General features: G+C 47.0%; 1 protein-coding gene across 1 annotated transcript in view; it reads right to left on the reverse strand.

Moving 5' to 3' along the window:
- The window catches only part of EIF2B3 (eukaryotic translation initiation factor 2B subunit gamma), a 1,062,507-nt gene that overhangs the window by 827,936 nt on the left and 218,935 nt on the right, over positions 1-15,636 (reverse strand). The window contains exon 4 of the mRNA XM_069642355.1: positions 15,262-15,421. Coding sequence (XP_069498456.1) covers positions 15,262-15,421 — 160 coding nt within the window. The remainder of the gene's footprint in view (positions 1-15,261; positions 15,422-15,636) is intronic.

Genomic DNA, 15,636 nt, shown 5'->3' on the forward strand with positions numbered 1-15,636 from the left:
AAGAAAAGCTCTTAGCAATGTGTGTGTGTCTGGCAGTCCTAAGTAAATAACCACTTGGTCCTGAGCAGGAGAAGCAGTGCATTGCCACCACAACCCTCGCCATCAAGGTAAAACAAAGAACAACACTCCACCTGGCATTCAGACGGCATTAGGTGAAATGACCTTTTTTAAAAAACCGAGTACATTAAAAAAAAAACACGATTTAGAAAGACTGTTCTGTGACCGCATGGAGCAGTCTTTCTAAATCAAACTGTCATGCCCCTACGACGCACACGAGTGCGCGCAGGGACCGACAGCCACGCGACCCGGAAGCGCCGTTGAGGGAGAGAGGGCAAGTGTGCGTTTTTGTGTGTGTGTTGTATGTTTGGGTTGGGGCCTGGGGGAGGAGTGTTGGGTGTGGTGAAACCCCCCCATTTCAGATTAATCGGGCCAGGGGGAGGGGATGGGGGGAGGGTGGAGGGGTGCTGGAATGTCTTTTTTGCTGTTCCTAGGCCTCCTAAAATTATCCACAAAAAAAGCGACCCACAAAAACCAACATTAGGACATAGAACCATTTAGACACCATGATGTGAACTTAGCCCTCTAAAGTGCATGTAACACCACATTTATGAGGTGGCTCCGATAGTCCAAATGTTGTGGTTGTCCAAGTATGCAACACAGCCTTTCTCCAGACTGCAGAGGGTATGGTTCACACGTCTCTGAAGAAGCATGTCAATTGATCAGTCTACAGGGCCTTACCGAAACTGGTACACTCCCTCACGTCTAGAGAATGCAGACTTCTGCGTATCATTTTAGGTTAAGAAAATGTGGTAATAATCAAAGTTAGCAATTTGTCTACAAGCTCATCAGCCCATGGTAAGGATTGTGCATCGGGCTTCCCTGGCGCACTGATCTCCCACCACTTCTGGCAAAGTCTCAAATCTGTTGTCCCCGATTTAGAAGTCGGCATACTAGGCCTTGACCAAGGGGGTGGTAACCCCAGCCTTTATCCAATGATGGACCTTGTCCAATGAGTAACCCGGTTACTGTTGACAGGCATGCTGTCCATAGCATCTTGCAAAATGGTGTTCAACATTCAGTCAAAGAGAGCTAGGAGACAAAGAGTTGAAGCAGAGGTCAACAGTTCTCTTGCTGCATGGGTGACAGTTATGTGAGCCCTTAACTCGTCAACTAAGCCATCTGTGGGTGTGCTTTGGTGGAGGTTGGGTAGAGGATTGCTTTTTCCTTCCACGTTCTCCGATACCAAAAGCAGGGTAGCCATTTACCCACATGTGATGTACGACCAGCCTAGTGACTATGGAACACATGGGCTGCCAATCAGATGCCTCCCACTCTTTTTAAGGAAAGTGCAGGGGCCAGACAACTGGTCTTCTTAAAACCAGGGCTTTTTTGGACTGTATCTTGAGAGCTGCCGGGCCACGCTGGAATCCAACTGTAGCCACATTACAGTGAGACCACCTTTCGACCACGGCCCGACTTTCTTTCAGCTTGTGTTTTGCCGTTGATGAGCTTTTTTTGGATGTCCAGCACTGAATCCACAGGTTGGACTCTTGAGGGTTTCCTTCCCATCCTGCCTTTACTAGGACAAGATAAGGGCCCCTCAAAGGCTGACCAAATAGGAGCTTGAAGGGAAGTAATCTCACTACTTTCTGAATAAGATCACATTTTCTCCTCAATGACTGGTTCTCAGTTAAACAGGACTCGAAGGCCAACATTCAGCAACTAGAGTTATTACCGCCAAACGTAGCAAAAGTGACTGTCTGCAGATTGCCTTAAAATGGAGTTTATCTCAAATCTCAATCTCTCCCGGGGTGTGGGGCCAGGGGCAGCTGCATACTTCTAAGCACTCACTAAACCTCTGAAAATATTTCAGATTTAGAGGCCTTTTCTACAGTAGCATCAAATCCTAAAGGTGAAAAGATCTGCAGTGAGAGCTTGCTCGCTTCTAAAGTAAGAAAGTCTAAAATGTTGTACCTCAACCACAAAATGAGGATTACGGTGGTCCAATAGTATGAAACAATCCCCCCTCACTGCATGGTTCTAAAACTAAGCCCGCCGTAGACCCAAATGCGCCATTTTGCAGACACCGATTTGAATATCTGTGCTCCTTTAACCTCGTATCGCAGGTCTAGAAGGAGGGGTTCTGGTTACATATTGAGTTACTGGCCAGTGTTTTACAATCGCTCCCTTTCTAATCAAGATCCAGGATCAAGCCACAAGACCACCATGATTGCAAGGCCACGGTGAGTAGTGTTCTCGGGGGGCAACATCAACCCCAGGTACCCCGGGATCAGACAGCACACAACTACAGCAAATAAATGCAGCAGCATGTGGAGCATTTCACTCACAAGGAACAGTCTGCAAGTGCTTGAAGTCCGACAAACACCAATCTGGTCTCGAGGGGCATTCCAAGGCACTGACTGGGAGCCCCCGCCTTGGACTCCAATCCAGAAAGGATGCACAAAGTCTTTCTTGTGCTACTTCTTGTTGAGTAACTTGCAATCTATGTATCTTTATGGTTCTAGTACAGGGGGCAGAATTTCAAGTTGCATCTACTTGCCCGGCCTGAAAAGCACCTCGTCCCCTCGATTGTACACATACAGACAGCGCACCATTTCTTACTCATCACGAGTCAATTATCACTAGCCAATGGCAAGGGCAGGTGGCAAGTGCATATTCTGAGCCCTCTTCTAGGAGATTTACATGCTTGGAGGCTCATATTTCATTAGCCCAGAACTTCGCTGGTTGATAACGATGTGTTTCCCGACTGGATTCAGATGTTCTTTGGGACTTTTGGAGCACGAGCCTGGCCTTTTTAGATTCTTTTTCTCATCTGGACTTTGCTGGAAAGATTCCTGCTGTTGTCCATTTTCTGAAACGGTGCCCAGCATCTACTGCACATTTCTGGGCAGACTTAGTGATAGGAGTAGGTGTGTCTGGGTAACATGCAAATATTGGCATTAAGGATTTTAATAGGAAATGTCATTGTAAGTGAATTTGATATATCTGTAAAAAGTATGCCAATTTCATAAAGACTAGGCTTCATTATTAGTAGCAGGCCTAATGCAGCATAACAAAGATTCCAGTTTGGAAGTGTGTCTCCGCAGGAAGAATTGAGAAACTTGGCCTGGCAATTGACAATGTATTTACTCACACGCACCAGCAAAATTATTTTGACACATGCTGTTCACTGGCAAACATATATTGGCGTACACTGATAAAGTTGCTGCAGACGATTGCCAGAAGAAGAATAAGGTTTAATTGTTTTCAAGGCACACAAATGTATAGCATAGCTCGTGTAAACTCGAAACGGAACTTTTGTGTTAATTGGGGAAGACTAAAACCTCCCTGCTGAATGTCAAGAAAGGGCAGGCACAGTCTCTTTGGACAATCACCCGCTATGGCAGTGATCTCTAACGTATAGCTAAAGAACAACACGTTTTTACACCCTAAAATGTTGCTGGTCAGTGGCTCTGGGCTAAGATGTGGAGGCCAAGAAGAAGGCGCTGCATCCTTGAAGCAGCTACACACCTAGCCAAACAGCCAGCTCTGCCAGACAGATATGGTATACCATTAGTTGTGAAGGTACCAGCAAAGTGGGTTCATGTGTGGAGAGGGTCGGATGGGTTTAAGTGTCCAAGTAGCCAGGAGGAGGCTGCTGGGATGATTACTAAGGCTCCAGATTGGATAAGCCCCATAACGACCACACTTGTGCTGTTGAATGCATAAGTAACTACAGTCTACTGGTGCCCACACACTGCTTGGCCCATATGGGCATGCAATGCACATACACTTATGGATGCTACTTTATGCCCAGAAATCAGGCCAGCCTGACCATGCCGGTCAAGACCCTGAAACTACTGCTGGAATCAGAATGAAACAAATCCCCCTCAATAAACCTGCACTCACTGAGCCAGATGCACTCTACAGTCGCTGCATAACACTAGCACGTGAGCTGCTGCTGCCTGGACAGGCAACCCATCTGTGCAACAACCTTTGCAATCAAAGAGCATTCCTCTGTTGCATTCAGGTAGGTTGCAATGTAGCAATTTGCACAGTACAAATGGAGGAAATAACGAACATGAATGCTCAATTGTCCAAGAGTCAAAAGTTCCTATTGACTTTTTTGCTTACAAAATGTGTGTGTAAATTGTTAGAAATGTTCCGTATTCATTGTATTTTCCTTGTGAATAAATTCCAATCTTCTGATAATTTGACAGTCGACTACTATATACCAATTGCTCAAATAGTTGAACCACATGCCCATGTTTGTTCTTGATCCCACTTGCCATCCTCTGCATCTCTGCACAGCTGACAAGTGCATAATGTCCAAATACGAGGCATGCATGCCCAACTTTTCTTTAATACATAATTTGCATTTACCGATTTTTGAGCTAATGAAATGTGTTTGATGCCACCATGCACACTTGTTAGACGTGGTGGACTCATAATGTACTGGTTGAAGAAAAAGAAATTCAGGTCCTTTGCCATCTGGCAGGTGGAAAATTGGCAAATATGGCAAATGCATTCCAAATTGTCCATCATAACTTTGCGATTGAAATACAATGAAGTTACAGTTGTTATTTTGTAATTAACAGGACTTCTGCCAAATAGCAAAGTAAAACACCCAACCCTTTCTAGAAAGTGGTTTTCTGTATAAAGTAGTTTCAAATGCTCTAAGTTGCGACCAATGTTGTCCCCCCAAAATGCTTAAAAATGCACCACTTCCCACTACATTTTCTCGGAGATTGCTCAAAGGAAGAACCACCATATCGTCCAGTAAAATGGTCTTCCATTCCTAATTATATTTTCACCAATGTAACAGGCCACGGGTGCTTTAATAAATCTATTTGTCACCTAATTTCTCATTAATCAAATCATAAGGGGAATGACCCCCCACAAACCACAGTGAAGTGATCTTTAAATCCTACCACGGTCTGATGAATTTGACTGGTCTTGTGTTTTTATAAATGTACCATATTCCATATTAGTACCCGGCGAGAGTCAAACAGAATGTAAAACACATTTTGATTGGCTCGCGCTGGGATTTCCCTGCTTTGTCCAAGGCGGGGGCGTGGCAGCCCCTCAGCCAATGATGAGGCTCGAAGCGGGGCCATCCTCCCATCCTCCTCCCCCCGCCTCCAAACCCTGCATACCTTCTCATCTTTCAGTCAGGTAATGCCCCCGCCGCGAGGGGCATATTGCTTAAATAGATCTGAAAATTCCTTATGGGAGAACCATAAAATCCACCTGTAGTTTTTATTTTAAATACTCCAACTCATGGACAATTTTACCATCCAAACATGCTGAATTAATATACCAAATTCGACACTAAAATGTCTTGTAGACTTCATATGGGAGATCACCTAGCAAGTAATATTTCTTAAGCTTCTGCCATGTTTTTGAAAATCTTTTCAGGCCTCCTGTATCTAAAAACACCTTGCGTGCCACTCAATTTCCTAAACAATCCTAAGATATGTTACCGCCGCATTTAAGGGCTACCGCCCAACTCGCAATGAGGCCCAAAGTCTTTCCAAATCTTTCAGGATGGCAAAACAGAATGTCTTTTCCACCGCACTGTTTGGAATATGGCAAAGGGAAGTCTTTCCTACTTTTCAGGATGATTAAACAAATGTCTTTTCTCCAATAGTGATTAAAGTATGGCAAAGGCAAGTCTTTTCAAAGTCTCTGGTTGACCAAATGGTCAATTGAAACAACAACCTATTATTACACATTTCTCTTAAACACACCAGTCCAAGTGGGCTTCCTGGTACGCTCTGCTGCCAGGAAACCTCTCAACTGAAAACACTTGGGTTTACTCTCCGCCCAGCAATATCCCCCTTTTGGCTCACACAGATCCCCTTGTGTACTCTCCTGCCAGCTATCTTATTTCCAAAAAGGTTCACTACCTGATGCTCTTATCAGGTCTCTGCAACATTCATATTTCTCTTAAGGATCACACAATTGTACTTCTTGAATGGCACAACTTTGTTAACTTCAGTTATTACTTGTACCATTTTCTCCCATACTGACATCCCATGTATGAGGGTTTGTTCCAGCTCTGTCTGTCAACCTTTCTTTCACTGTCTTTTGGGCAATGTTTGTTCCAGGTTTCCTCTGGCCCAGCTGCGCACTGCTTACCTTCACTTCACCGGTGTTCCTCTTCTCTGGTCCCGAATGCTGCCAGCCTGCAACCGGCCGTCGTTCCCTACTTACCCCATTTCGCCTTTCCGTGAGTTTGCCTCTGCCTCCGGTCTCGCTTCCGCTCCGTGCACTCTGTGGCCTGTCTCCTCAGTCCTTCTCCTATCCTCCAGCTGCAGGTGATCTCAGGTTTCAATATCCAGCTCAGCTGATTTGGATTGTGACAACTAGACTGCACATTACTCTCGCTGTCACATTTCCTCCACATTAATTCCTTGCTCCTCTTCATAGTCTTATTATTTGAGGCTTCCTGAGACATGGAGTGCAAGGAAGTTTCCACTGATTTTAAGTTACATTATTGAACAGTCACATTTAAATTACAATCACCATAAACATCAGATGTTCCATATGTTCTAGTTTTACAACGTACACATGACGACTGAATAGGGTTTTGTTTAAATCAAGTGGCCGTCAGAGTTTTATAATTACAATTGTTCTGAATACTGACAACATGCCATTAAAAATCCAGAAATTAAGGGAACTTTCTCACTAGAAAGAAGTATACCACGTCTCTCCTATTGGAGTCACCAAACCCCCTCGACAGCCATCTCCTCCCATCTGGTGCATCCTCAGAATACCACCCCCATGGTCAGGATCAGGCAGCGGCTGTCATTTCCTGACCACATGGGAGGAGACTTCAAGGTGGGCATCAGTAATGACTCTGCAGGATTCATCATATAGCCAAGGATGTGTGTCCAGCAAATTAGTCGATGCTTTACTCTAGGTAAGAGCTGCCCCAAACATTCATGAGCAGGTGGGTGAATGGAGCTCGGGACAGCATCAATAACATTATATATCCTCCCCAACCTCATATAAACCAACAGCATCCTCAATGGAGCCCATTCTTGGGTGACAGATGGAATATTGATTGTATGTGGATTGGTGTCTATAGTTGCTGTATGAGTGAGTAATTAACAGGAAATGAAAAACAACGCCTACGCCTTTCTAAGTTGGGGATGTGAACTGGCAGCGTGACAGACAACAGCATGTGCCGCAAAGAGTTTATTTAGGAAATTCTTTTGTCCGCCATACCAAGCCTCTCCCCTTAAGCATGTCTCCATCCAACACAGACATGAGACACCAACAGAACAAGGACTAACACCCAGTAGATCGTCTTACCCAGAACGATTTTGATGGAAATTAGCCAACTCTGCGTGAACCCTCTGTAAGATAAGACTGAACCTCCAGACAGTGTGATGGCTACAGATCCTAAGGACTCAGACTACTGGCATGGCAAGCAGTTATTGCATCTTAAATGAATTCACTTGAAAATGTGTACATTTTCCCACTCATTTGGCACCCACTGAACCAAACTTCTATTCCGAAGCCAACTTTAACCTACCACTGCCAGAGTTTAATACTGGATTGCTTTTATATGTATACGTATTGCCTGTTACACTACAATTATTCCAGGCAAGTCTTAATGTTACTTTAGTGATGAGCTTTTTTATGCGTATACTTCTCTATATTGAGTAAGGCATTTTCCATTTCTAATCTAGTTCAGGATACCCCTTGCGCAGGTTTATTTAAATCTTAGCCATCATGCATTTGCACAGGCGTATGCATTGCTTGTGTGTGCTCAGGTGCATTACAAACGTCATCTCCTACGACCCCCCTATATGACCTCTTACCAATTACATAAAGTCTGAAGCCTTTTTAATTAGACAGAGGAGCAAGAATGTGCATGGTGTCGTCATTCTGCCCAAAACAGACTGTTGATATGAACGCATGTAATTCTGCATATGTGCTTGCACACCGTTACTCATTATGTCCTGTAGATTACAGGGCCATACATCTAAGGTGTTCTGTCGCTTTGAGGATAACTAGTCAGTTACACCATCAATGAGTTAGCTGGTGCCAAAAACATACTTCACTTTAGTAGCTTGCGTCTCAATGTCACCCGACGTTTAGTACATGTCTTTGGTGTTTTCTGGAGGCACCCACTGCATGTCTGTGTCATAAAGGCTAACTTTCAAAATACATCCCAAGTGATTCTGGCAGGGCTACGTGTTTTTCACCGGGAAGACGATATCAGATTGTCATGCAATTACATTTCATACATTATATTTCAGCTAAGTTCAATTGATATTATGTGGATACCTTATGTGGTCTCTTGGTCATGAATTGCAATAGTGCGGATATGAATACACTTTTCATAAAGTATAGTTAACCTGACTGCATCCCGCAGATTGTTTTGAAGTTGTGCCTTCCTTTTTAGTTTGGGCTATTAGGTGGTACTTGCACCACCTATAAACCAAAACTATTGCACTAGCATGCAGCTAGGGAGAATTGGGATATGAGTAGGACACACAGCTTGCAGGTGTTGCTTGCTTACTTGCCATATGCATGCTAATCCCTAAGGCCATTCCCGCCCAGTTCGTGCCCGCCCAGCCCAAAACACCTCCTCATGGGAACTCTTTGAGCACGCTTCAAACAAGCCTTACCATCAAACTGTGCCTGCCAGTGTTTTTTCAAAGCAGTCTTCTGAGAGTTAATGACTTAATTGGTGTTGTAAACCTGCTACTGGTGTAATAAAAATTTCTTAACCAGGTCTGCCTTCAGCCACTCGATTTATAAGCAGCATGCGTGCCATTCACACGGAAGTACCGTTAAAACCAAGCATTAGCAAAGCTAATGGTGTTGGCTTGGGTATAGCTTTTAGGTATTTGCCAGACACTGCTCTTAGATGCCCAGGAACCGGCACCTGCTACCATCAATGGGCAGTTAATATCACTATGGCAGTGTCTGCCAAGCGCCTTTCCCATGCTTGTGCAAACGCCCAAACGGATGGACTGCCAATGCTTGTTCTAGCCTGGATTCAGTGCAGTCGAATGAATGACAACTGCATTCTATTCCAGTTTCACTAATCACTTGGTGTAACACATACCACAGTAGGCATAGAATCATGCCCTCTCCCCTCCCTTGCTCTGGATAACAGAACAGCTATTAATGCACAGTGTCACCCTCCCACTCTGCATTAATAAGCTCCTCGGGTGTACTCCTCCGTTAAGGTGATTTTCTCCCCTGGGTTCCCTAAACTAAATTACCTTGAGGTTTGTTTCCTCTTACAGGTAATTTAGTTTTTCAACGTTTTCACTCAAAGAGTGCTTCCCCTTAACAGAAGCAATGTGAATACTTTAGTTTCAACATTCACCCTCGTTTTGAAAATGGCTGATTTGACCGTCATGTTGATTGTATACTCTTTGAGCTACACTGTTGGATAGGACTGTACTGACTGCAATAGTTGTTTGATAATTAAACCAAAACTGGCGATTTTTTATACCTAATTTTGGGAAAGAACTTGTCCTTTTTTTTCTTAATTTTTTATTTGTTCTGTTCCTGGTTATCTCTTTTGTTTGTTTCGATATATCCTTTCAACTTGTTCGTGTATGAAGAGCACCTTCCATATAATCAGCCTTTGGTATTGCTATATAAGCAGCACACTCTTGTTTCTTTGTCTGATGAAGATGTGTCAATGGTAACTACCCTTTGCATGGGCACCTTGGTATAGAATTGAGATATCCTTCCTAAGCCAGTAAAATGGCCCAGAGACTAAATAGTTGTATTATTTTCTATAAGAAAGACTTATTTTCAAATAAAGACTTCTAGTAAAACAGTGTTCTGGCTCAGGGGAGTCAGAGGGAATTTCATGTGCAGAAAAATATGTGTAATACAAGTTATTGCTAGGCCGTACCACCAGTTCATTCGTTTGGGCAATTAGGTGTCGCTTGCGACTCCTATATGTCTCAACTACTGCATTCGAGTACAGATTGGGAGAAAAGGCATACGAGGAGGGGGACACCACTTGTAGATGGTGTTTGGTTATTTGCCCACCCATTGACTGCCCATGGCCATGATTATCCCTGTGGCCATATGCACCCAGTTCCTGCCCCTCCTTGCCCAAAATACCTCATGGGAACTCTTTGAACTCGCTTTAATCAAGCCTTACCATAAAACTTTGTACTGCAAGTCCCTGGCAGTGTTTTTTCTAAAACGTCTTATGAGAGATTATGACTTAATTGGAGTTGTAAACCTGCTAATAGTAAATACAAATGTCTTAACCAGCTGTGCCTTAAGGCATTATTTATTAGCACTCTGCGTGTCCTTTACTGAATTCTTGTTAAAAACAAGCATTGGCAAAACAGTTTTGGTTTGTGTACAAGTATGAGCATTTGCCAGGCACTACTATTAGATGCCTAGGTACTCGCAGAATGTTGCACCTGCTTCCATCAATGACCAGTTACTACCACTATGACTGTGGCTTTCCCATGCCTACCCAAGCCACGACTGAGGGAATTGCCAATGCTGCTTTGCATTTTGAAATGCCCGAGCCAAGTTTAGAATTGGCGGCTCCAACGAGCAAGCACTGCCCATTTCCGAGTTCACGGAGAGGCTGAGAGACGGACAGCGCCTGGGGCTGTGCTTCCAGCACCTTAATGCCCTTGCAAAAAGGCTCCGTTTGCGACCAGCAGAGCCCTTCTTAGGAGTGATGGGACATGACCAGGTGAAAGACCCCAACCAGAATTGCATTCCTGTTGTCCTGGTCCACCCTCATTGCCATATTCCCCGATTGGCCAGCCAGCTATACGGCAGAAGCAGCATTCATGCCTTCCCCTGCTGCCCATCACTCAAGTTGCTTGGGCCGTCAAGAGCTCCGCCACAAAGGAATACGAGGGAAACCATTTGCTTTGCCCGGTTATGCTGTGCTATTTAATCTTGCATAGCTGGCCTTCTGCTATTTTCACCGTTTCTAGGAGCTTCCGGATCTGCAAGAGGCAGGTCAGGGCAGGGCATGGCAGAATACTCATTTAGTAGCAGGTGAAGCAGGGCAGGCCTTTAAGGCAATATTGGTGCATGCCGATCTGGAAACGAGGCTATCTGGAGGCATTGCTGGAGCAGTCTGGAGCTGTGGCTCGTGGGAATTGTGTGATTTATCTCTGCTGTCTGTGAGAGCAGTGCTTGAGGAGTGTGTAGAGTTATGTTGGTGCCTCTGTGGGGGGATATAGTGTGGCTTTTGGGGAAATGTAGTGCACCTTCCAGTGGTATGTTGCTCCGTGGAGTAGTTGTGTGTCAAGACGTGTTGTGGGTTAGGGTGGGGGATAGAATGATCTTAACATGACCATTGTTAACATGTCTTGAGCTGGATTTGATTGCATGGATACATGATACAAACATGGAAATGTGGGGCCTTCAAAGGGCACTTTATGCAGAAACATCAAACCGGAAAAGGAAGTGTACGGGCTTCCTTTTGTATTTGCAGTTGACTCACCAGGCAGCCAAGAGCACCCAAGGACCACAGGGGCGACAGCCCAGAGGAGAGTGAATCACATGGCACGTCGAATCAGAGGAGCATGTCAGCAAGAGCAACCAAGGACCACAGGGGCGACAGCCCAGAGTGGGACTCCCAAGGTACCGAAGGACCATCGGCACATGGAATCAGAGGAGCAGGTCAGCAAGAGCACCCAGGGACCATAGGGGCGACAACCCAGAGGAGAGGGACTCCCAAGGTACCGAAGGACCATCGGCACGTGGAATCAGAGGAGCATGTCAGCAAGAGCACCAAAGGACCACAGGGGCGACAGAGGAGAGTGAATCACAAAGTACCGAAGGACCATCAACAAGTGGAATCAGAGGAGCATGTCAGCAAGAGAACCCAAGGACCACAGGGGCGACAGCCCAGAGTGGGACTCCCAAGGTACCGAAGGACCATCGGCACATGGAATCAGAGGAGCAGGTCAGCAAGAGCACCCAGGGACCATAGGGGCGACAACCCAGAGGAGAGGGACTCCCAAGGTACCGAAGGACCATCGGCACGTCGATTCAGAGGAGCATGTCAGCAAGAGCGCCCAAGGACCACAGGGGCGACAGAGGAGAGTGAATCACAAAGTACCGAAGGACCATCAACAAGTGGAATCAGAGGAGCATGTCAGCAAGAGAACCCAAGGACCACAGGGGCGACAGCCCAGAGGAGAGTGAATCACAAGGTACCGAATGACCATCGGCACGTGGAATCAGAGAAGCAGGTCAGCAAGAGCGCCAAAGGACCGCAGGGGCGACAGCCCAGAGGAGATTGAATCACAAGGTACCGAAGGACTATCGGCACATGGAATCAGAGGAGCATGTCAGCAAGAGCACCCAGGGTTCACAGGGGCGACAGCTCAGAGGAGAGGGACTCCCAAGGTACCGAAGGACCATCGGCACGTGGAATCAGAGGAGCATGTCAGCAAGAGCACCCAGGGACCATAGGGGCGACAGCCCAGAGGAGAGTGAATCACAAGGTACCGAAGGACCATCGGCACGTGGAATCAGAGGAGCAGGTCAGCAAGAGCACCAAAGGACCGCAGGGGCGACAGCCCAGAGGAGATTGAATCACAAGGTACCGAAGGACTATCGGCACATGGAATCAGAGGAGCATGTCAGCAAGAGCACCCAGGGTTCACAGGGGCGACAGCCCAGAGGAGAGGGACTCCCAAGGTACCGAAGGACCATCGGCACGTGGAATCAGAGGAGCATGTCAGCAAGAGCACCCAGGGACCATAGGGGCGACAGCCCAGAGGAGAGGGACTCCCAAGGTACCGAAGGACCATCGGCACGTCGAATCAGAGGAGCATGTCAGCAAGAGCACCCAGGGACCATAGGGGCGACAGCCCAGAGGAGAGGGACTCCCAAGGTACCGAAGGACCATCGGCACGTCGAATCGGAGGAGCATGTCAGCAAGAGTGCCCAAGGACCACAGGGGCGACAGCCCAGAGGAGAGTGGCTCACAAGGTACCGAAGGACCATCGGCACGTCGAATCGGAGGAGCATGTCAGCAAGAGTGCCCAAGGACCACAGGGGCGACAGCCCAGAGGAGAGTGGCTCACAAGGTACCGAAGGACCATCGGCACGTAGAATCGGAGGAGCATGTCAGCAAGAGCGCCCAAGGACCACAGGGGTGACAGCCCAGAGGAGAGTGGCTCACAAGGTACTGAAGGACCATCGGCGTGTAGAATCGGAGGAGCATGTCAGCAAGAGCGCCCAAGGACTACAGGGGTGACAGCCCAGAGGAGAGTGGCTCACAAGGTACTGAAGGACCATCGGCACGTGGAATCAGAGGAGCATGTCAGCAAGAGCGCCCAAGGACCACAGAGGCGACAGACCAGAGGAGAGGGACTCCCAAGGTACCGAAGGACCATCGGCACGTGGAATCAGAGGAGCATGTCAGCAAGAGCGCCCAAGGACCACCGGGGCGACAGCCCAGAGCAGAGTGAATCACAAGGTACCGAAGGACCATCGGCACGTCGAATCAGAGGAGCATGTCAGCAAGAGCACCCAGGGACCACAGGGGCCACAGCCCAGAGGAGAGTGAATCACAAGGTACCGAAGGACCATTGGCACGTGGAATCAGAGGAGCATGTCAGCAAGAGCACCCAGGGACCATAGGGGCAACAGCCCAGAGGAGAGGGACTCCCAAGGTACCGAAGGACCATCGGCACGTGGAATCAGAGGAGCATATCAGCAAGAGCGCCCAAGGACCACCGGGGCGACAGCCCAGAGCAGAGTGAATCACAAGGTACCGAAGGACCATCGGCACGTCGAATCAGAGGAGCATGTCAGCAAGAGCACCCAGAGACCACAGGGGCCACAGCCCAGAGGAGAGTGAATCACAAGGTACCGAAGGACCATTGGCACGTGGAATCAGAGGAGCATGTCAGCAAGAGAACCCAGGGACCATAGGGGAAACAGCCCAGAGGAGAGGGACTCCCAAGGTACCGAAGGGCCATCGGCACGTGGAATCAGAGGAGCATGTCAGCAAGAGCGTCCAAGGACCACAGGGGCGACAGCCCAGAGGAGAGTGGCTCACAAGGTACCGAAGGACCATCAGCACGTGGAATCAGAGGAGCAGGTCACTAGGAACTAGGGTTGCTCCATCACTCCATGTTCCAAGGGACGCTCTACTCTGCTCCTGCGATTTGCGTTGACTTTAATCCATGGTATTCGATTGAAGCGACTGCAGCTATACGCTACTTGCGACTGACTATATCACTATACAGTATACTGAGTTGAAGCTATGGTTCTGGGCTTGCATTTCTGGTTCGCTCAATTAGTGTTATTTAGAAATGAAATTATTTAGTTAGAAAAAAGGATAACGTAAAATTGACATTAAAGCATTGTGGAATGACATCGTATGTGCCGGTAGGAACATATTTTACCTACTGACACTGTTTAGTGCCCTATGCAGTCCTCTTTGAATGCCAATCACAATAGGTGTATTTTAGTGTAAATGAGGTCTCAGAAAGAACACTAATGAACATGCTTAAAGAGCTCTGTGCTTACAGTAAAATGTCACACAGGCAGTAATGGGGGAGGGGGCTGACTCCAGAGCTTACAGTAACAAGTTATGCAAGCACACAGCCGCAGAGGCTTCCTGCTAAAACTAAAGGGAGAATTCTTACAGCAAAGGGGGCTGAAATGGGCATTCTCTCAGAACCAGTAGCCCAAAGCGAACACGCAGTAGCCCACTGGCATGCAAACCGTTCAGTGATGTAGGCACAGAATAGAGGGCGCTCCTGCAGAGCCTACAGCAAAACATGTCGAACAGGCGCTAGGAATACGGTGGGCAGGGGTGCCATGACATAGAGAGCTTACAGTGATACAGGAACAGGTGTGAGAGGCACTCACTCTGCACAGTTTATAGCAAGTACCACACGGGCTTACAGTAAGGCATTCATAGGACTTGCTGAACATAACATGGCACAAGTCATACAGGGAAAAGAGAGGCAATGACAGGGACTTACAGTGACACTATAAAGGCACATGGCACAAGAGGTGGCACCATGCAGCGATTACAGTAGCAAACGTCACATAGGCACAGTTAGGGCGGGGAGAGGGAGCAGCGCCTTCTAGTGCCACACGGCGGGAGACCAGCCACGCCATGGACAAAGTAGGTGCCCTGAAACTACTACGGCGGCGATTTGGTGCAGCATAAAAGCCCATTAACAGAACATAACAAACCAGGTAGGCAATAGTACACTAACAACCGAAAACCATTACTGAAGTCATGGTGTGAGGACTCCTTACCTGGTTTCCGCTTTCCTTTCTGGCCTGGCACCGGCTCAGTGGTTTCGTGCCCTTTCTGCATCAGCATGGCAAGTGTGGCATTGTGTGCTCGGAAGAGGTCTACCACCTCGTGCAACGCGACATCAGTGATCAAGTCACAGCTGAGCACCAACACATCACTCTGCAGAAGAGAAGACAGAAGTATGCCGGTGTCATCAGAATATCAATGCACTGCTATTCTCATTTAGTAACACAGCAATCATTTTACAATAGCTTCCAGCTGCACCCTCCTGCCAGATCATTGTAAAACGTGATGGATTTCGGGAGGGAAGTATTGTACATAATGAGGTATTGAAGGGAGAAAGATATGTTTGATTGTAAAATGTAGCAACTGGG

This window comes from Ambystoma mexicanum, chromosome 1q (genome assembly GCF_040938575.1).
Source record: "Ambystoma mexicanum isolate Mex_15411 chromosome 1q, UKY_AmexF1_1, whole genome shotgun sequence".
NCBI classification, from domain to species: domain Eukaryota; kingdom Metazoa; phylum Chordata; class Amphibia; order Caudata; family Ambystomatidae; genus Ambystoma; species Ambystoma mexicanum.